Consider the following 21,945-nt stretch of genomic DNA (forward strand, 5'->3'; position numbering starts at 1 on the left):
CCCTCCTGTTTGTGTCAGACCCTGTATCTTTTCCCCTCTTTCGTCTTGCCAAATCTATGTAATTGCCCTGTTACTGAAATCTGCTCTCGCCCACTCGCTGTTTTGTTCTTCCTCCTCATTAACTGTGCTCAGATTTTGTCCGTGAATTTCCCACTTTTTCCTCTTTTCTCTGTTTTGAAAGGTTATTGCTAACAGCGGGTTGTCTTTGAACCCCATGAAAAATCTCTTGGACAGGACCTGATAATTTGAGGGATTAAATAGGTAGGAATAAATGGGGGGAAAGTGTGTGTTTCAGGTAGGAATACAGCAATTCAAAGCCTTGCAAGTATTTAGCGAGAGCTCAAGGAAACAAGTGCATACATTTTAAATGCTTAACTACAGTTTTGGTTTATTTACCTTCAGGATGTTTGAGTTGCATTTTTTTCAGGGTGGCTCTTCACAGCTGTGGAAGCTGGATTCCTTAAAAATTAATAAGCATTCTTATGTAACGTGGAGATTTGGGGCTATACGAGTGCTCCAAATGCCGAAAGCAATGCTGTTAAGTGCTGTGGATGCCAGCCCACAAGTGGGAAGGACAAGCACTCCAGCTCTTGAAAGTCTGAGCTCTTTGAGGCTGAGGATGGGCAAGAGTTCAATGTCTTCTTTTGCTGCAGTGTATCTCCTCTTCATTTTGCTTTTGGTAGCTGGAGTTACTAATAGGCTTGCATTTCAAATAAATGACTGTAAGGTACTCATAAAGTATGAGGGGGTGGTAGTGGTGTTTTTAAGTGTTATACATGTTTAAAGCTGAACAAACACTTCTCTGGATTCTTCAGATTGCAATGATACCTTGTGGGTTTTTTATTAATCTTGGTAGTTTTATTAGTTAGTAACAAAATTTTGGTGCACTTCTTGTGACCTATAGGAAAGAAAAGGTAAGACGTTAGTGTGATGTTGCTTCTGGGCTACTCAAGAATTCATTAAGATACAGGGGAGACTTACTGTGTCCCAGAGTAATACGTTTACAGGAGATGTAGCCCTAGCTAGGCTTATTTCTAGTGTGTATTAAATGTTTGCTTTGTTTTCTTCTTAATAAGAGAAGGAAGGAATGGAAGGAACGTCAATCACTGCATTTTAAAAAAAAGTTTTAAAAAAATTTCCTATTTATGTAGTGAGAGCAAATATATGTTCTAGTTTTATCAAGGTGGTGTGGTTAACTTACGATTTAGCTGGGTATCCAGACACTAAACTAGTGAAGAGTCAAAAGAAAACAAGATGCAGAATTTGTATTAATTAGAAACTGTTCTCTGAATGATGGTGAAGAGCTCACTTTGAATTCATGGTGCAATTTTTAAAAAATACTTCTCTTCTTCTTTCACAGGAAAGATGATAAAGATTACGCTTTAAAGCAAATAGAAGGTACTGGAATTTCTATGTCTGCATGCAGAGAAATAGCAGTAAGTAACATTAGTTCTTTCTACTAGCAGACTTATTAAAAGTATTGATTTGAGTGCATGCTGATTTTTGTTTGCGGAATTGTGGAATTCTACTATGGGTGCTATATTTTTATCCTAGAGGTGTAAAATAAGTACAAATGTCATGGAAGATTGTATGTACCTGTTACGTTTGCTGTCTAAAAATGACAGTGTTTTTAAGTTACAATTTACTGCCTGCCTCAGAGCAGATTAAATGCAGCAGTTTAAAAACATGATTAGAGTCAGTGACTTAAATTACATATTTGATCTCACTTTTGCATTAGTACTTCAGTTATTTTCCTAAAGAGATTAGTTCTTACTGGCTCATAAGGATTAAAGCATGTTAGCCTCTCTTCTTTAAGTGAGGACTTCAAACTGAACTGGCATCCTTGTTGCCTTGGAGGCTATACTACATCCATGAATATTATTCAGACATTTTCTGAGTTATTCAGGTTTATATTTGTGTATTCCATGTTGTTAGAAACTGGTGAATAATGTGGTCTAGTTATGGTTTGTGACAAACTTGCCAAGAAAGACTGGGACAACCAGTATTCTGAAGTTTAACTGTTGTATGTTCTTATGTTATACTGCTACTTGGCTTTATTTTTCTTGAAATGTTTCAAGTCAAATTGCTTACCAAATAGAAATGCATGTGACTTAGGGGTGTGGGGGGGAAGTGAATAGTTTATTTTCAGTCCATATTTCTGAAGAGTGTAAAACTATACCTACCCTAGTTTCGTTTCTGTTGATTGACGCGAGTACCAGGCTTTCCTACTTTGTCAACTTCCAGTTGGCTTCGTGTTTTCAAATGCGTTAGTCCTTGAACTGAGTGAGGTGAAAAAAATGAAGCGCAAAGAATATTCTTTGGGAGAGACTCTTCCTGTCCGTTGATGAAAGCTGAGCCTCCCTGCCGTCATAGTTATCCACTCTGAACTGAAGAAGCTTGAGAACAAGGTCTTAAATTTTGCTTATTTCAACCATTTTGACAGAAATTTTCCGAATACTGTGACTCCTTCAGGCTGAGTGCTTTTGGGAATTGTCAGCTACCATTTCGGAGGGATTTGGGAGAATTGTTTGTTGGTCATTTTGCAGTGATTTACCTAGAGTTTTGAAGAATTTGTTCTGTTTCAATTTGGCAGGAGAAGCTTGGCTGGTGTTAGGGAGGTGCCTCTGCTCTGGCTATGACCCTACCTCAATTTCTGTCTCTTAAAAGAGAATCACTGACTTGGCTGACTGTGGGGAAGGGTTTGGCCTCACTACCCGGCTTGAGGAGTGCTGTGGGGTCGTATCTTTTGGGCAGCAGGCTCCCTGGGAGTGATGGACGAGGAGCAAGAAGCAGGGAGGCTTTCTCCTTCCTCTCAGCTGCTGCAGCATGCACCCTTTGAAGGGAACAGCAGTCCACGCAGGACCCCCACTGGAGACACCAAAGATGCCAAGAAAGCAGGCAGAGGGAAATGGAGCCCAAAAGCAGGTGTAGGGGTAGAAAGAGTAACCTTGAAGCAGCATTTCTTGAGCTGTTGTTGACTTTGCTTCTGGTCATGCTTCCAGGTTTGCAACTGCTGATACTGTGATCGAATTTTCCCGCAGTTGAATTGGTAATTCACCATGGACTTCTAGGGCTTGAATCTCTTCTCTTTACTGCTCTTTTGATGTTGCTGTTTGGAGTCAACAGGAGAATTTTTTTCCCCAAAAGTTGTTCATTTTAATTCTGTCAGGTAGAATTTTTTGTCCCCTTACTATCAATTAATATTGAAAAAGGAAAAAAAGGAACCTCATAATGGAGATGGATCATATCGAGCATAATAGCCATACTGTTTATATTGATTGTGTGAGTATGTGTAAATGAAAATGCTACTGGGTTAATCGGCAGTGTTGTACCCTAAGATGTCATCTGTACATCTAATAAATAAAACTATTCGTTGTCATACTTAAAAAGTCAAGCTGAATGCCGGATTTTGTTACAATGTGTTCTGGACTACCCCAATTCATGCGTTTTACAAGCACAGTGGTATTAAGAGGAACTAGGACGACTCGGTTTGTATGTGAGGTATATCCATTTCAGTTTCTCATCTGAAGCTCTGTGACTATCTGGGAAGAGTGCAGTTTAATATAAATCCCAGTGAACCTCTCCCTTGTTTTTACAACTCTACAGTGGCTTTTGTCTTATGATGACTAACTTCAGTTTTGGACTGTTGAGTAACTTAGATGTTTAAAATGTCCATAGCCTGCTCTAAGACATCTATTTGATGCAGACACTTGAGCTGAGTAACAGTGTCAGATCTTGAGAAAAATGAAATAATTATTGAAATACATCAGTTACAGGGAAAGACTTGAACTAGATCAGAGACCTGAGTTGAAAGGACTGACTTGGTTATGGGATGAGCTCAACCTATATATGTACGTGAAAGACTTCCTACATTTCAGTACTAACTGCAGCATAGGAATTTAGACCTAATGTTCAAGAACCTAGCTAAGGTCTTACGCTGTTGAAATAAGAGGGTTTTTTTTCAATGATTTTATATAAACCATTTGTTTAACTGGTAGAATTAATAGATACTGTGCTAATTACGCTAATTGAATCTTTAATATCGGTATAGTTATAGTGTTATATTCTTCCTTATCTTCCCCCATTCATCCAGCATGGTAAGCGTTTGTGACTCCTGCCCCTTCCAGAACCTTAACTGAACGTATGGCCGCTCACCTCTTGCTCACTGCAGACCTGTGCACTGCCTGGGATTCGGGTATCTCCTTTGTGATCTGCACTTTCACTTCTGAGGATATAAGCAGGCACTGAAAACTGCACGCTCATCATACCAAGAGTTGGATTTGTATTAGGTGGGAGAGCAGAGGGATACAATGGTGAGAAGATTTGTATAAAAATACACAAAATATACAAGCCCAACTCGGTTCCTCTTCTTCTGATGTAATCACAAGGAAGAAAGCCGTTAAAGCCTATCCACCCGGAATTGAGCAGCAAATGCTATTTCACAGTTCACAAAGCAGGGGAATTCTTCAAGGCTGTAGGAAGCTGGAGTAGTTAACCAGTCTTCAAATAGAGATTCAGGATTTTAGGTTGGGCAGTTTCCTATACGGGAGTCTTAGGTTTTAAAGTAATCAAGTGACTTTCTGACTTTTTTTAATGTTGATTAGTGTTTTTCATTCAGTTTTAGCAGGTTTGCAAGTACTTCATTTGCCTCTGCTGCCTTTGGCTAGTGAGAAGTTGCTAGTTTAGAGGGGTTTTTTTGTTTGTTTTGTATGTCTTTTGGTTTTTGCTTGTTGCAAGACTTCCATGTAGCTTTGTGTTCTTCTGGTGCCTGGTTTGAGTGGCAGAAATATCCCCGAAAAGCCTGTTTGTATGTAAAAGCACCACTTAGTATTTTTATATGATAGCATTAGATTTTGACTTGGCTCTGAAGAGGCAGTGCTAGGTATGGTGGCAGAGACTGAGTGGTGGAAATGCTGAACGGGACAAAGCAGAGCTGGGGTGGACGATGCTGTGCTCCAGCTGTGGTGTCCTTCAAACACCATAGCCAGCTTGTACAAGTTAGAACAGCCTGGAGTCTGCTGGGGCTGGGACAGAAACCTGCAGAACAGTAAGTAGCGGGCTTCTCTGGTCATTTTCACTCTTTAGGTCTGCCTTGGAGGCATTTGGGCATTCCCGGGATTTTGTGGTTTCCTATTATAACAAATGCAGGCTGTCATCACAGAAGGTGATGTCCTCTGTGCTGGATCTAGTGATAGTGTGGCTGTAGGATGAGGAAGTTGATCTTCACCGAAGGGAAAAAGAACAGTTGTGTAAGTTTTCTGTTGCGTGAGCGAGCTGAGCTGAACCCTCCTTTGGTCACACCATTGCTAAACGTAACTCACGGGAAGTGGTAGGAACTTGGAAGGGTGGTTTGGGTGTAATGCAGACTTGTACTCTAATGTTTACATGTCTGAGCATTAACAAGAGAAAGGGGAGTATTGGTCTGATGGAAGACAGCCCGTCTTCCATCAGGAACTTGGCTGGGTTTGCAGGGAGCAGTCCCTGGTACCCAGGACCTGGGCAGTGTGAGGATAAGCTCAGAGCGAGCTGGGTGATGCCTGCTGCTCTTACCTGAAAGGGCAAACCTCTGCAGCAGTCCTGCTCGCTCTGCTCCGTCACCCTGGTGTTTGGCTTCTGGGCTGGAGGGTGGCAGGGAGGTAGGGGCAGAGCCGGGGCCGTAGGGCTGTGCCGCTGGGCCGGTGAGGAGGGAGCTGCCCTGGACTAGTGGTCTTGGCCGAGCTGACCGCAGCAGAGGAGGCTCTGTAGGATTGTAGTAATCAAGTGGTGGTCCTCACACGCTGGGGCTTCCCTCCTGGGTGACAAGTCGTGTCCCGAAAAGTGGGATCTTCACCCGCTGTGCAAGCCGATTCACACAGGGTCGAGGTATTTCTTTAATTATGGGTTTGTGCAAAGCTGGGAGCCAGGTGATGTCCCACAAAGCTGGTGCAACTCCACACAAAAACTACAGCCTATTTATCCTGTTAGATGATTAGCAAAAACCCACGTGAATTTACACTTATTGGTTAGTAATTACACCATCGTTTGCTATTGGTTAGTTATATTTAAATTAGCCTCTCTTGCTGTGTAAATTAGCACACATGCTCATTACAGGTGTGGGGGAGCAAGTCTTTTCAGTCTTGAATTGAGTCGGTGGTCGTACTCTCCCCCTGCCGCCTTTCCCCCAGTTACTGCTGATTTCTGCTGACTTTACACTTCAGGTGGCAACTTTCCAGCCGAAGGATGTTCTGGGGTAGGATGTTCCTCTTTAGCAGTCTTCAGTCGCACTTCAAGGACCTTAGCAGTTGGCAAGCGTGCAGATCTGTGAGCTCACACAGTGGCACTAGTGCGAGTCTCACTTTTGGCTTAGCAGTTCCCTCTCATCGCACTCTGCATTCCTTAGGTCAGGCTGCTCTTTTTGCCTGAGAAATTGGATTCTCTCCTCCGCCCATTCACCTGTTTCTGGTCTGCTTCATAAGGACGTTGTCATGACGTGACTGTCAGGCCTCTTTCCCCCCTGGCAGTGGAGGGGATGGAAGAAGGGCATGGGGGCTCTCTGAGAGCGGGTCTGAGGGTCACCAAGGACCCCAAGGCAGCAGCTGGACGGACCTCGTGAGGCAGAAGCTGAAACTGGGTGACTCCAGGATTCACTCTCTTCAGTGTCTTCCCCTGGTAAGGGACAAACGCCTGTCCCAGCGAGCTTGCTGGAAGAGATCCTGTACCAGCTATGCGATAAGGAACAGTATTTGGGTGTAGGTTCCTGGGGTGGCGGGGGCTGTCGTGTCCCTTTCACACTAAGAGTGAAAGCAGTTTCCCACAAGACCAAAACCAGAAATCATTTGGATGAGTACAGTCCTTGTGTCAGAAGACAAGTAATGGTTTCTTAACAATCTTTACATGTGGTGATAGGCAACAAGGACTTAAGGAAGACAAATGTTTGATTTGACCCTCTTTGGGAAGTCTAATGTCTCAAATGGCTTAATTTAACAGTAGTATGGTGTGTAAAATGTAAGTTGTGATTGAGGAGTACTTTACCGAGCTTTGTTCCAGGGCTACAAGTGGTATCTTGGAGAGATTTTGTGTAAAGGGAGGGTAGTATTATTTTTAGTTCTGTGAAAGCGGCACAAAGATACAGATTAAATGTTAGAAATTGGAATCCTTAGGAATCATAATGTGTTCTGTGAACAGCAGAATTTGATGAAGCTTGACATCCAGTGTCTGTCTCGTCTGGGTTCTTCATCCAGCTCCTTACTTTCAGAGAAAGTTTAATAACATCTCTTCTAATACTTTGAATGGGTTTGGACGTAAGAGATGGTAATAAACATTGACTTGTATGGGTGATCATGTAAGACTCACTAGTTTTGGGAACCACAGAAGTTAAAAACAGAAATGTACTTTTTTTTTTTCTCTTGTCATTTTGTGTTGTCAGACTTCTTTTTTGCAACATTTAGGACTTTAAAAATGAAAAGAAAAGAATAAAAAAAGCAACAATTTCACACAGTTGTATGTCTTAAGGACTGGAGCTTCAAAAATGTGTTGTCAACTTCATAATTCTTAGAGGGAGCAATATTACAACTTTCTGTTACATTGCCTTTGTAAGCTTTCATTTGAACACTTTTGCAAGGAAAACAGCATGTACTTTCAGGAGGTATTTTCTTCTCTTAGTACTGTGGAACGTCTGACTCATGAGAATATAAAACTGTAAAATCATATTTACATTGAAACAAACAGATCTTGAATCTACTGGATAGCAGCTAAGGCAACTTGGGATTTAAGAACTTGTGTAATAAAATTTGGGGTTTAGTTTAAATAACAAGTTTAAAGTACTTCAGTAGAGCTCCAGTGTTTGCTAGGAATTGATTTATTTATTTTAGACATTTATTTGACTGCTGTAGAACTGGATGACACTTCTGGAGTCGTCATATTCTGCTCCTGCTCTCGCAGACAAGCAAAGTGCACCTTCAGAAGTTTAGCAATCTACAAGTTAAACTTGTAAGGAAAAGACAAATCTCTGAAGGCAGTTCCTGAGTCTCGTTTTAGTAACGACTTTAGACATTATTCAGCCTTTAAGCCAAAATTATCATGTCTAGTTCATACCCATTTGTACTTAGGATAATATTGTCAGTCAGTTAGAATAGCTCTTCTCTCCTACTTTCATTTTAAAGAGAGAGACTTTGTTTCTCTGGCTTTGTTTTGGCAGGCTCTATGGGTTTTGGCTTGGCTTGCTGGTTTCCCGTTGCGCAGTAGTCTCTCCCTACCCTGGGTGTGGGCTTGGGCTTGCTTTGCCCTGTTGCAGTTGGAATTAATCTTCCCTGAATTGGCCAGAATTGCGCATAACATTTCAGGTAATGTCTCGCTACTGCCTATACTCATCTGTTGTAGCAGTAGTTCCACGGGTATCTTATCTGTAACAGGATGACTAAATCTTTCTCAGTTGTCGTCTTGTCTGAAAATCACCTTTCTGCATCAGCTGCAATCTACTTTCTGTTCCAAGTCCCTATTTGCCCATTTTCCAGCTTGAGGCCGTGGCGTGACTATTAATATGTGATTTGTTTGTTGCTGGATCACTTGGTGGAACTGATGTGAGCCTTTTTGAAGCATACCATTCTGTCATTCTACGATTCTATGAGATGATGATTAGATTTTGAATTTTCACCATCAAATTAGCAAGATGACACAATAGTGTTTTTTGCTTAAGTGAATGTTTTGCTCTATGTTGCCGACGACTTTGTGTCTAGCCAGCTTTCTGACTGTCCTAAGCTTTGGGAGAAACGTGTTGTGTAGCACTCATAGGAAGGCAGCGAGGGCAAGGAGTCGCCTTTTCTGAAATAGCTCATGTCCTGAGATGGGACATCCGAGAAACTCCTCCTGGGCCGGGTCACCTGGCCAATTGCTCTAGGAAATGAGCCCATGCTCGATTATAGAAGTAGGCATGGTAGTATTGCAATGTGAAGCAGGTTACGTCCCCTGCGGACCACAGAGCAGCAAGCGTCTGGAGTGGGAGTGGAATGACATTTGCAGTAAAGCTGGAAATCCTCACTTACGCGAAGAGTGCGGTGCCTTGGCTGTAGTGGTGGAGAGCTGTACGGGAAATGTGGGAATATCACCAGAGGAAGGAGATTATGTTCATAAAGACTTGTGCTGAGTTCAGCTCATATTTGATGTGAAAGGTAATTATCGTTAGTGTCCCTGTGCAAGAAAAGATTTGCCTTAGTCATGTGGCACTTTGACCAGGCTGCCTTAATGCTGCTGTTGATTATTTCATAAGGTCCTGGCATACCCCACTTTGGCCTTGTTCGTGAAGCAATTTAACAATTTTATGCGTCGTTGGGACACTTGTGTTTAGTGTCCCTCAGCTGCCCCATGGCTGTGGAATGAGTATTTCTGCATTTAAAGAGGGAAGTGGAGGGGCCTTAGCATGAGCCCAGGACTTGCATGTAAGGATGCTGTTTCCCTTGCTATGTCTTGAATCATATTTGTGAAAGCAAGGGCAAGACCAGCCAGGGACACCATGGGGTTATAACACTCAGGTCAAACCAGGTGTATCGGCATCTTCATCATTTCTATTTCTTTGATGAGTTGGGTCTTCCTTTGGTCAGTTGGGCCTTCCTTTTTTGTAAGGGGCACCCAGAACAACTAATTTAAGGGAAACCTGTCTGGTTGTAGAAATGGATTTGAATCATGTGATATGCAGATGAAAAGGAGGGTAATTTACTGAGGGCCAAATGCATAGGATTTGTCTGCGTTCTTTGTGTTCTATAGAACTGAACTAGGATAGACAGAACCAATTAGTTATCAGAGTCGCTAAGCCAAGAAATGGCCTTCATCGTTATCAGGCATTGTACTGATAGTCAAACTGTGTTTCTTGCAGTCTACTTTGTCTTCGGTGAACTCTGTCAGCTGCTGGACACGAGTGAAGTCATCTGGTAGGAAAGGCATGTGACATATGGGCTAGAGAGGCCTGGTTCATGGGGAGTGAGGTTGCTGGAAATGCTGTTTGCAGCCCATGTGATGTGTTATCATCTGCATGAGCTCTTGCTGTCCTTCCTTCCATTTGTCTCTCTGCGTTATCACTGTCCTGGAGCGTTTCAGCCTCTCCAAGACCACGATTCAGAGATCAGCTGTCACAGCTGCAGTAATCATTTCCTTATTCTGGTCATATCCTTATTTTGCTGATGTGTATTAGCCATCTTACTCACTGGGGTGCTTGTATCTGTCTAGCTCTGACCAAACCCATCAGGTTTTTTAAGCAGACTGAAAGAATATGTAGTTAAGGGCTAATCCGTGTAAAAGGCAAAAACCAGCAAGAATGATAAACTGCACACACAGATGCACAAACAGTAACAGTTACTATCAGCGACAGTAACAAAGGCCAGAACTCTTAAAGCATTGGTGGTGGGCCACAAAAGGAACCTCTCAGGTGTGTCCTTGAAGAGAGTCAAGTGGGGCTTCGTAACTGATGAGAAGGAGAGCAGGTTGCTCTGGATCTTATATGAGGCTTTATTGGGTATTTGAGAGGACTGCTGGGACTCTGTAAAACTTCAGTGGGATATTTAGAGGAAGGATAAAAGTCAGGAAAGGGAGTGATCAAGGTGGATTAGGGCGGAAGAAACATGGAAAAATGGAGAGGGAATAAGGGGCAGGTTTCATGTAAGCAGGCTACCGAGCAGTGTGCTTGTCTGGCCAAGCTCTGTACGTGGTCACCACAGTCTGTCCTAAGGCTGTTCCTAACCGTTCTCTGTGTGAGTGTGCTCTCTGTTCTGTCTGTGCATCTGTGCCCCGCTAGCAAGCTGGATGGTGAGAACAGGAGGAGGTCTGCAGGGCCCAGGTGCTGGGAATACCACAGGTCTGCAGAAGCTGGACATGGGAGAGACATAGGTCAGGAGATGAACACTCCCACAGCTCTGCCTCGTAGCTCGGGAGTGTGAGCTGCTAGTGAACTGCAAGCATGCAGAACCAGCAAGCAGGAGGAGATCGAAATGTGGAGAGACTCGACGTCGGAGCTGGAACCTGGATGAAAGGGCATGGTGTCTGGGCTTGGATTCTGAACAAATGTAAGATGTGCACCAGAGTCAGAGGGATCTGCAAATACATGTCCATGTATGTGAACTTCAAACCTGATCAGCTGGAGTGGAGAAATGGGATCCAGGCCAGTGTGTGGTTCAGATTTTACATAGGTACTGTTGGTGCTTGCTTACGTGGGTGCCTGCGAAGGAGATGCTGTTCTCCTGTCTCTGCTGATACCAGTGTGGCTGATCACATCGGTACTGAGTGTGTGCCTGTGGGAAATGCATGCTTGGTGACTTGTACCTTGCTACTGGATGGCTTTGAAAAATGGGAAGAGCAGCAGCCTCCTGTCCTCTAGCAAACCAAGAGGAATGCTGTGAATCTCAAAGTCTGCAGGATTGACTACCGCTAGCACAAACAAAGGAGAATCGTGTCTGTGTTGCCTTGCTGTACAGACAGAGAACCCTTCTGCTGCATTACTCAAAACTTCTCATCTTTGCGTCGTGTTCTGGACCTGCTTGGGTTCTCTGTGTGTCCTCTGAGGTGAACCACATTTGATGTGAAGAGGTTGGGTTTTTAAAGTGGGCGGTAGCTGCAACCTGGGGAATGAAGAGTAGGACAGACTTAAAATGAGACAGGAAGGGGTGAAGGGGAAAATGACATTATTTTCTAGAGCTCTGACTAGTATTCTGCCTCTTTCATGGAGGAATAGTCTGTTGTGTCTGGTACAGGTGTGTCATCAGGCCACAAGAAAGCTGGTAAAATTTTGGTATGGACACATAGATGCTGAACTGTTGTGCAGTCTTCTGGGTGCAGTTAATTCATCAAAATGCTTAGCATAAATTTATGCTGTGAATTTATAGTGATTCAACAAAAAGTCCTTTGCTATAAGGACTGGTGCAATGTATCCTTAAACCCTGTAACCTCATTTGCTGTTAAGGGGCTGACTCCCACTGGTGGTCTTTGATGCCGTACTGGGTCTGGCTGGGATGCAGTTAATCTTCTCCAAGGCAGTGGTTTGGATTGCGACCAGTGTTGATAGCCCACCAGTGTCTTGGCTCTTGCTCAGGGATGGTTGCAGAGCGTCCAGGCTTCCTCTTTCCCCCCCTGCCCCTCTTCCCTTTGGGGAGGTAGCCTTTGCTCAGAGACTGGCTGGGCATCGCTCTGCATGTGGGAAGCGGTGAGTGATAGCCTTTGCCTCACTTCTCTTGGTTTGGTGGGTTTGGTTTTTATTTTTCCTGTTCCTCTTTCCTTCACTTATTAATCTGTCTTATCCTCACCCACAATTTTTCTTGCCTCTTTTTGCTCTTCCTCTCCTGTCTGCCTCGGGGAGGGTGAGCGAGTGATGGTGTGGGGCTTAGCTGCTGGCTGGGGTCAACCTGCCACAGATGGTCCCCACCTGTAATTGGTAAAAAATAGCAACTAAGCGTTTCTTGGTTTTCCCCATACTGATCTTACGCTTTGTAGGAATTATAGGCATTTACAGTATTTCACACTTCTTGCAGATCCTGCCTTAAAATTCCTCTATGTAATGCTTTTACAAATCTTAATCTTAAGAGGTTTAATGTGCCGAAACTACTACTTTCTGCATTGATTTGAGATGTTGCACGGACTCCTCAACCCTCTGTCTCCCTGTTTTGATCTCGTACTTGAGGTAAAAGCTCTGTGGGTCCTCTCGCTCCAGAAATGCCGCACTGAAGACTCTGGTCAGTGAGCAGGGTTGGGAGTCTGTCTCAAACGAAATGGAAAAGAAGGAAAGAAGCATATGCAGATACCCACTCCCATTTTACTATCTCAGTAGCAGCTAAAATGTTACCACGTGTGACAAAAGGTATTGGTAGAGAGGAATGAACTTTCTTGTTTCATCTATTATGTAGCAGGAAAATTATATTTTATTGAAAATAGATTCAATTTCAGAAATAAAATGTGGATTTTTCTATTATATATTCAAATAGTAGTTCAAAATGCCCTTGGCTTTTAGAGAAAACCTTTTATTTAAAAATGTCATAATTTCTGGCAGACTGAGCTGGCAAGAATTCATGTAGTCTTGGGTAGCCATGCTTGACAAGAGTTTGCTTAGGTAAAGTTTTTGTTTCTTTCTTAGCAATTACGTGAGTACAGTGTAATTGTAACGGGACTGGTAGAGCTCCGATAGGCTGATGCTGTCTGCATTCAGTTTTTGTGCTATATCTCGGCTGTGTTTTCCTTTTGGTGGTGGTTAAAGCTAGTGTTTCTAAAGCAGTTGAGCTGGCTTAATGGCTCAGGGCTGCTGAAAGAAGTTCTTCCTCCTAGTTGTGTCCCTTCCCTAGTGCTGTGAGGCATTTCAGCCCAGGAACTCGGCAGAAAATGATCGCCTTTGCGTGTCTGGGTTCGTTTTCTCTTGAACTGGGAGCTGTCTCATGGATGGCTCCTGCGAGTGCTGCAACTGGTGTAACAGACGTTGTGGGAGGGAGCTGGACCTTCTTCTGTAGGTGGTGGTGACCTTGTAGATCGGCTGACTCCATCTTACGAACCACATCTTCGTTTAGCTGCCTGCATTGACAGACTCTAAATGAGTCAGCCCCCTCAGCCTTGAGTGACTGCAACCAAAATGCGGGGTTTTCGGATAACTGGGAGTCAGGAGAAAATTGGATACCCCGAATGGCTCTAGCAAAGCTTACAGGCTCTGGGAAGGGGTGGATGCCACAGCTGGCTGTTTGTGGCGGCGTCTTGATCCAGGATAACAGCAAGATTTACACATATGTCAACTTTGAGGAAACGAATAGGAAGTGAATGCCCTAAGGGGGTTATGACCCGCTTTCAGCTTTGGTTTCAAACTAATGACTGGTTCTTTCATTAAAAAAATATGTACTGTTTTCCATGACTTGCAAATTTCAACTTTTATTGTTTGTATTGTGGAGTCTGTAGCAAAGGCTATTAAAGTATTCATCTTTCCAGCCCTTTCACAGCTCTGGATGTGTGGATATAACTGTTCTGGACTTTCTTTATTTTGCAGTTGCTGCGGGAGCTCAAGCATCCAAATGTCATTTCTCTGCAAAAGGTGTTTCTTTCTCATGCTGACAGGAAAGTGTGGCTTCTCTTTGACTACGCTGAGCATGACCTCTGGGTAAGGTGAATTGTTTGTAGGTACCAGGCTCAGAGCTTTAGTCGCAGAAAAGGGACAAAGTCAGGGAAGACACATCGATTTAAAAACAGTATACTCTGTGTTTGTTGGAAGTGTTTTCAGTAGTAAAGGAAAAGCAATGGAAAATGTCAGGTAAGCACACTACACAGTTAATCTGTGATCTCTTTAAGAAAATAAAAAGCTACATTCAGCTCTTAGTAGCTAGAAATCTGGTTAAATAAATGCAGATCTAACCCTCCATTACAGCTAAAGTAGGGTGGAAGAAAATGTAATTGATTATGTACATGCATTCCCTTTGAAAAATGACAAACTTATTGGCTGAATAGGACAGTTTAGAGTTTTAGTTACGTTGTATGTCATCCATGAATACGTGAAGTGAAAGTAATGCCACTGTATATAACTGAAATTTAATTCATATGTTTCAGTGGGAAGAGCTTTTTCCTCAACTCATCTGCTGAAATTACCTATATTTGGGAGGAAGGCTGTTTATTCCTAATTACAAGATACAGCTTTAAAATATAAACACATTGGAGGCAAAGTAAATTTGTCTTAAGATACCTACCTTTTTCCTCTGTTAATATTTGTAAGCTTAACATCCATTTGCAATTCTTTTAAAAAAAAATTAAAGTAGCATCGTAAAGAATCCAAAATTCCATGTGACCTAGACTTCCTTGAAAAAAGGTATGTGTGCCTCGAGTTAACTCTGACATACATTTTGAGCATTGCTTTCAATGGAACAAGTATTGTAATACCGACCTTAAAAGATGCTAAGAAGACTTGGATCAAAGGGTACAACAGAGGCAATTTGGAATGAGATGGAAATTTTGATGAACATGTTTATGTAGGAATTGCGCAGTATGAATCATGAGTTGGTTTTTTCCTCTGTGTGTAGTTTAGACAGACAGCATACACCAAAGCAAAACTGACTTCTTTTGAAAATGATGTTCCTTGTAGTTGGGAATAATTCAGTAGTATTTGCTGAAGAACTAGCATGTCAGTTTTCCTTCAGCTAAGCTGAATCAAAGATATTTCCTCCCACTTAAATAACTTGGAAGTTCTGATAACTTGGTATTGAGATTTTGTTACCAAAATAAAATTAGAGGGAAAAAAGTTACCCAACAGCTGAAATGTTGAGACATTCTAAAGGCCGATGTACAAAAACAGACCAAAAAACCTTGAGGAAATGGAGTAAAGGTTTTGTTTGTTTTTCTTGACATGGAATAAAAACAAGTACATCAGTTTTTTTTCAGTGCTGCCCTATATTTATGATATGTTGAGCTATAGAAGTTTACAAATGTTTGAGTTTGGGATTTTTGCTTCAAAATGTGCTGCAAGGCTTTGTATTTGTGTGGATGATTGTGACCAGTAGTGACCTGCCCTTGTTTTTATTTATACTGTTCTGCTTTGCTTCATACTTAACCAAAACCATTGCGGAAGCACTTACGTTAATGAAACGCTGGCCTGTATATAAGTAACTTAGGAATAACCCTCAATTTTGATCTTTATGTTTACGTGCGCATACCTGTATGAACTCCAGAACTCCCCAGCCGTACCAGCTCCTGGTTGTTCACTCTATCTGGAGGCAAGAGACTTAGCTGCAGTGATGGGGCTGGCTCCGTGCCCCAGAGAGCCCACTATGGACCAAGTCCTCCAGTGCTGAGCATATCTAGTGCAGCAGGTCTTAAACGAGGCTGGGAAAAGGGCACGGAGTGTGTTAGAGCAGGAACAAAAAAGTCCAGGAGAGCCATCTGTCTGTCTCTGAAGATTCACTTCTATCTTGCCACTGCATGAAAATAACATTTGCTTGTCAGTGGAAGTAGGAGGCGAGAGGAGGTGAAACTTGTGTTTCAGACTGAGGGATGCTTGTGCACATGGTGCTTGGCTGATGGGGCAGGGCTGTCACCTTTTTCATCAATGGTTTTTTCCTCCGTGCAGCTCCATTTTTACCTTTGGCAGGGCAGAGATGTGCCTTTTTCTCCCAGGAAAGCCAAGGTAGACGCCTGAAGCAAAGGAGGGCAGGCTATATGGAGCTGGGCTGCAGCAGGAGAGGAAAGGCAATTTCCCAAAGGGGTTTGAGCAGTTGGGTACCGAACTGGCACCTGCAATATGAAAGCTCAGGAACGTAGGAAGAACTGCGTGATAAAAGTTTGGTGCTGAGTTTTGGACAAGATGGACAAGCATAGGCTGTTTTGATGATCACACAAGTGCAAACCATTACAGAAAAGAAGTGTGAATGCATGACAAAGTTTGTTCTAGAAATTACCTCTCTCAAAAAGAGACAGACGTGGAAATGGTTACCAGGACTGTGGCACACCTTATACTGTTGAAGTTGGTAGCACCTGGGACTGAAGTGCTAAGACAACACATCCTTTTGGACTCCTCACTGTTGCTAGACATCATTGCCTGTATATACACTTATAATTGTTAAAGGTTTTTTCTGTGTCTGGCTTGGTGGCTGACTTTCAGATGGACAGATTTATAAATTTGCTCTGTCAACAACTTCTGTTTTGAGAGTACTGTACTTTAAGGGTATAGTAGGTAAAGAAGGAATAAATCTGGGCTTCTAATTTGGATGTTTAACACTCCCAACACAGTTTGCAAGAATTTCTGTTTGGCCTTAGGTGTTGCATATTACAGTGTCATTATTACTGTAGGAGAAAACCTAAAAGTAAAATAATACAGGAATTAGGTAGTGCACTTTTAATTCAGTGCTGCGATATACAAGATATCAGCCTACTTTAACAAAAAGAGCCCCCAAACAAAAATACCCCTAAACCCTCCAAGATCAGTGATCTGCAAGGGAATTTGCTTTGATAGTTGTATTGGTTTTGTATCCCTCATCCCACTGTGGGAGAGTGGGCAAGTGGCTGTGTGGGGCTTAGCTGCCTGCCAGGGTTAAACCACAGCTACAACTGATTTCATTTTTGAGAGATCTCCTTGGGACAGTGATCACTTTACATCATATAGTATTAATTTTCTAGTACTTAAGGTACATGTTTCTAGCTTTGTACATGAATGATGAAAGGTTGAAAAAAACAAAACCTAAGAGATCTTGTGTAAAGAATTGCTGGCAATCTTTTTGTGTAATGCTGTAGATCAAAACATTACGCTTTTTTATTTTGATTTCTTTTTCCCCTTTACAGCATATAATCAAGTTTCACAGGGCTTCTAAAGCAAACAAGAAACCAGTTCAGTTACCTCGGGGAATGGTGAAGTCACTGTTATATCAGATCCTAGATGGTATTCACTACCTGCATGCTAACTGGGTGTTACACAGGGATTTGGTAAGTGGATCCGCAATGGGTTTTAGCACCGGGATGATGATTGAGGGCAAGGATTGTTTTTTATGAAAAATCACTGGGAGACAAAAACCTTTGTGCTAAGGGCATGTACTAAGGAATATATATTTTTATACTGCAGTCAGCCAGCCTTGATTAGTAAAGCGAATTTTAAAAACTGGCTGTGATCTGATATGCTTATGATGGCAAAGTATATCAGATGGCTGTTTTCCTTTTTTTGATTTTCTAAATAAACTCTTTTTAAAAGCGTTCATTTAAATAACAGGCATGTTGAGGTACAGAAAATGCCTCTGGTAGTATCACTGCAGGCAAGATAAATAACTAAATACAGCCTGTGTGTAGGTGGGGGAGAGGACGATTGGCTGTAAGAACTGCTGAAAAAATAGCAACTTCCTAAAATTATCAGTTTTGCTGATGAAGGTAACTTTTGAAGACCATTATATTTTCCTAATATTTATAATCTATCAGAACTATAGACATGCCAACTTTTGAAGACTTCTGCAAATAAACTAAAGTTTATCCAAACTACAGTATAAGCAAAACATTTTGAACCTCAGTTAGTGTTTCTTAACCAGCAAATCCTATTAAATGTTTTAAATTGGTGAATCTCACCAAGTCTTATATATCTGCCTTTGAAATATACCCATAGCTGGCTGGACTGGTTCTGTCTGTTGTCTTAAAATGGGGTAGTTTTCCTGACCCAGTTGTCTGTAGCTCTTATTCTTAGAAGTAAATGGGAAAAAAAATGCTAGCAAAGTATGATACTATCTATATATGATGCTTCTAATCACTGAAATTTCATTAGTGCATGAGAATATCATTAGTTTGACCTTTCATTCCCATGAGTCAGTATTACCACTGCTATTCTATGCTTGGTGCAGTAAGTCTGGCTTCCTTATTACTCTTCCAGAGTCACTTTTTGTCTTTGAAATAGCTTTAATAGTGTTCCTGGAAATGTAGTCAATGACTAGTTATTTATCTTCTATTTTCATGCCCAATAAATGCTTTTACAGAGTGCCAGTCTCTGTTTAAACTGCTGGGAAGAGATTTATCTTTGATAAATAACATTTTCAGAACTGAAATACAAGGAAGCTTTGCTGTATTAAAATAATTGTATGGATGTTGTTTCTAATTTGCTCCTGGTTTTAGAAATGGAACAAAAGCCTCAGCACTGAGGGGGAAAAAGTCAAAAAGAATTGTGATGGCTTTGTCATGACTCATGAAATCGTGGCGCAAAACATAATGTAGAAATAGATAGTGCAGGTTACTACTTAGACACACTTTGTTTCAAACCAAAATGTAATGTCTTACTCTAATGTTCTGGTTGCAGTAGTACTCTTCACTATATTTTTAGGAGGCATACAGAAAACAAAGGACCTGTCGTCAAGAATCTAAATTTTTCTGATGTTTTACTTACTACAGTTTCAGAAAAGTAATGAACTTAAGCGTAACTGAGTTTACAAAGAAAACTGTGCATATTGCTAACTGGATGGCTCAGGAGATTGGTAATTTATTACAGAGCCTTTCACATCTAGGTCCGTAGCTTAAATACAGTTTAAGCTGACAACTGTGAAAAACTATTGCCATCTCATTTTCTGACCTATGTGAAATGAGTTGGTGGTCTCAGTCCAGCATGAAGTTTTCTTCCAGCAGAAAAACCACCATCACAATTGGCTATCTGTTGATAATCTGAGGAAGAGACCAAAAGCTTGAGGCAGAGACTGAGAGGTCTTCCCACTGGAACCTTGTCAAGCCGCGTGGGTGAGAATCCTCTCAAAGCTGTGCAGGGGCTGCCTGTGCTGCCTCGTCCATGGAAACCTTTGGGTTTGTCATTTTGAAACTGTTCAGTTTGAGCTGAATTTAGAAGGCACGTGTTTCAGGCAGGAGAAAAGACAGAATTGTATCTGTCCGGTAGTTTCTTCCTTTTATCAGGATCCCTGGGAATGACCTGAGTTACAGAAGGGATTCTGCCTAGTGTTTTGTCTTAGCGAGACAGGGGCGTATCGGTCCAAAGTGAAGCTTGCAAGCTGGGACTTCAGTAGCATGTATCTTTTGATCCAAAGCAAAATAATGGACGTTACTGCTTGTTCTTGATGTGGGTTTCTATTGCAGGATACCTGTATTATTAGCCTTCAGGAATATCGGTGTTAAATCATCGATTTTTAACTCCAGATTGGATGACTGGACAGATCTATTATGTTTCTCCTACTGTGCCTTTAAAGTGATAGGTGCTGCTGTAGTTTCTGAATGTTTTAGGTTTCCCTAGATTTAATGTGTACAGATAGACACACAGAGTTGCGTAAGTAACATGCTTGCCTTCATTTCCTATACTAGCTATTATAAGAGTGATGGGGGTGGTAGGAAGCTACAGAACATAGTACTTTGGCAGAAAAATCTGGTTTTTGCTATATCTCTCTTGTAAGATAAGGATTTTTTTTTTTAAAAGGTTAAGAAAGCTCGTCTCTTTGAAGAGTAATTATCTTCCATCTAAGTGCAATTTTCTGTTTTGGGGATTTTTTTTTTTTTAGATGTCTTAATGAAGTTAGCTTTTAGGTAGGTAGTGTTTCGGAGGTTTTTGAGATCTTGACTTCTGTAATCAGAAACACAGTATGTCATAAAGTAGCTCCTTTCTCGCTAGCATCCACAAACCAGACAGTAAAACTTAATGGCTATTAAAATCGCATAAACTGAGATTGAAATTTGCTTTCATAATGGTGGAATCAAGGAATCTTAATTCATGTAAGGTTTACATAAAGTGAGTATATTCTGTATGAAACTGTAGGGAGACAATTATCTACTGTTTTTTTTCTAGTCATGGTTTGTCTTTACAAAGGAAATGCATACAAATCTTAGCAATAACTTCACTATTTAAATAGTTAACTCTCTGCTGGTTTGTGGTTGTGTGTGTTTTTTTTTTTTTCTTTCACTGATTAGATGAAAGCAAATTCACTATTTCCATCAGAGCAAGGGAGACATTGATTGTTTTTGTTATCTTTGAATACTGCTGTGCTTGACTAGTTCGCTTTTCCATAAGTCTTTGAAACATACCAGTAAAACTTTTCAACAAATAAATGTCGGTCCTTTTAAAATTTCTCATTTGACTTGCATATTCTTCAGCTTTTTTTTAATTTCATGACTGAGAGCAATTGAGAGCAGATTGTTTATTCATGCTCTGACTGTAGCAGGAAGGAAATAAGAACGCTTCATGTAATTACCACAAAGTGCATCAATTACAGTTTTAATAATATTTTGAGTTGAGTTATCAAGCATGCTTGAAACATACTGCATTTTCCTGACTTATTTGCCTAGTATGTTTTCCGCTTTATGATATCCAGCTATTGGACTTCTTCCTTTACTCAAAGTTCTTATTCCACACTAAAAATAAGCATAAGCAGAAGACTAGCCATAGATCTGTTTGCATCAGTCTACAACCTCAACAGTGAGAGAAAAGAGAAGATGGACTTTGCAGTGTGCTTGGAAGATTTCTTCAAGTAACGGGTTCAAAATAGAGGTCCCTCTGCGTGGTACAGCAACTTCTGTGCCATGCCTGTTAGCATTTAAAAGTGCATTTTCATATAGTATTAGTTTGTCGTAGTCCTGTCCACACAGTCGGGATCCAGTCTCAGCTAAGAGATGGGTGCTCCTCCTCCGCTGGTTTTGTGTGGTGATAGTAAGATTAGTCTGCAATTTAAATTAATAACAGATTTTGGACTGAAACTATTTAAAGCGCTCTTGTGGTGCAGCAATGCTTGAAAATGTACCACCACCCCCAAACAAAAAACCCCAGAGGAAATCTCGCAGGTCTTACTTGTAGTACTGCAGCTGAGAGACTATGATGAAATGTGTTTGTGGGTGTTTCTTTTTTTTGTTCCCAAATTTTCAGACTAAATTCCCTGGTCTGTTTCTTTGTGCGTGACATGAGCGGGTACTGAAGAGATGAATTGCCGCTTGGCAAGCCAGGTATGGAAGCGGGTAACGCCGTGCTGGGCTCCTGCTTCCCAGTCCCCTCCTCCTGTCGCTGGCAGAGGAATGACACGCTCTGAGCCTTTGTCAATAACATCCATGTCCTAGTTAGGCTGGGGTTGTGTCGCTGTGACCATTTGCAAACTAGCACTAACACAGGGTACCGCAGCCAATTTAAAGCATTCCTAGTGTGCACCTCAGCTAAACTGCTGCTGTGGGACGAGCACTGGTTTTTAATAAGCTTTCAGGCAGACAAGATTTAATACAGTTGGAACGTAGCTTCCTGGGACCTGGACTCTTCCCAAGGATACCTGCTGCCAGGTTTGGGATTAGTGGGAACATTAAAGTTGTTCTTTTAACAATAAATGAGGAGAACCCACTGCCAGGGTGCTTTTTTGTAGACATCATCGTAGTCGCTTTCCAGCCTGTGGCTGTGAATCACTTAAGTATGGGCTTCAGGCAAAGCTAAATATATGGAACTTTTACCCTGCCAATTTAACATTTTCCACATCAGAGCTCTTGAATCTAAGGATGTCTCCCTCATCAATATTCAAGGATTACTTCAGAAATACAGGA

The 21,945-nt window shown here is 41.7% G+C and overlaps 1 protein-coding gene across 1 annotated transcript in view; it reads left to right on the plus strand.

Moving 5' to 3' along the window:
* LOC104164529 (cyclin-dependent kinase 8-like) overlaps positions 1-21,945 on the plus strand; it is a gene marked incomplete at its 3' end in the record, with an annotated part of 41,905 nt that overhangs the window by 1,438 nt on the left and 18,522 nt on the right. The window contains exons 2-4 of the mRNA XM_009703881.1: positions 1,361-1,436; positions 13,979-14,089; positions 17,251-17,391. Of these exons, the coding sequence (XP_009702183.1) occupies positions 1,361-1,436; positions 13,979-14,089; positions 17,251-17,391 (328 nt within the window). The remainder of the gene's footprint in view (positions 1-1,360; positions 1,437-13,978; positions 14,090-17,250; positions 17,392-21,945) is intronic.

Source organism: Cariama cristata, unplaced genomic scaffold (genome assembly GCF_000690535.1).
Source record: "Cariama cristata isolate BGI_N322 unplaced genomic scaffold, ASM69053v1 scaffold11137, whole genome shotgun sequence".
Taxonomy (NCBI): domain Eukaryota; kingdom Metazoa; phylum Chordata; class Aves; order Cariamiformes; family Cariamidae; genus Cariama; species Cariama cristata.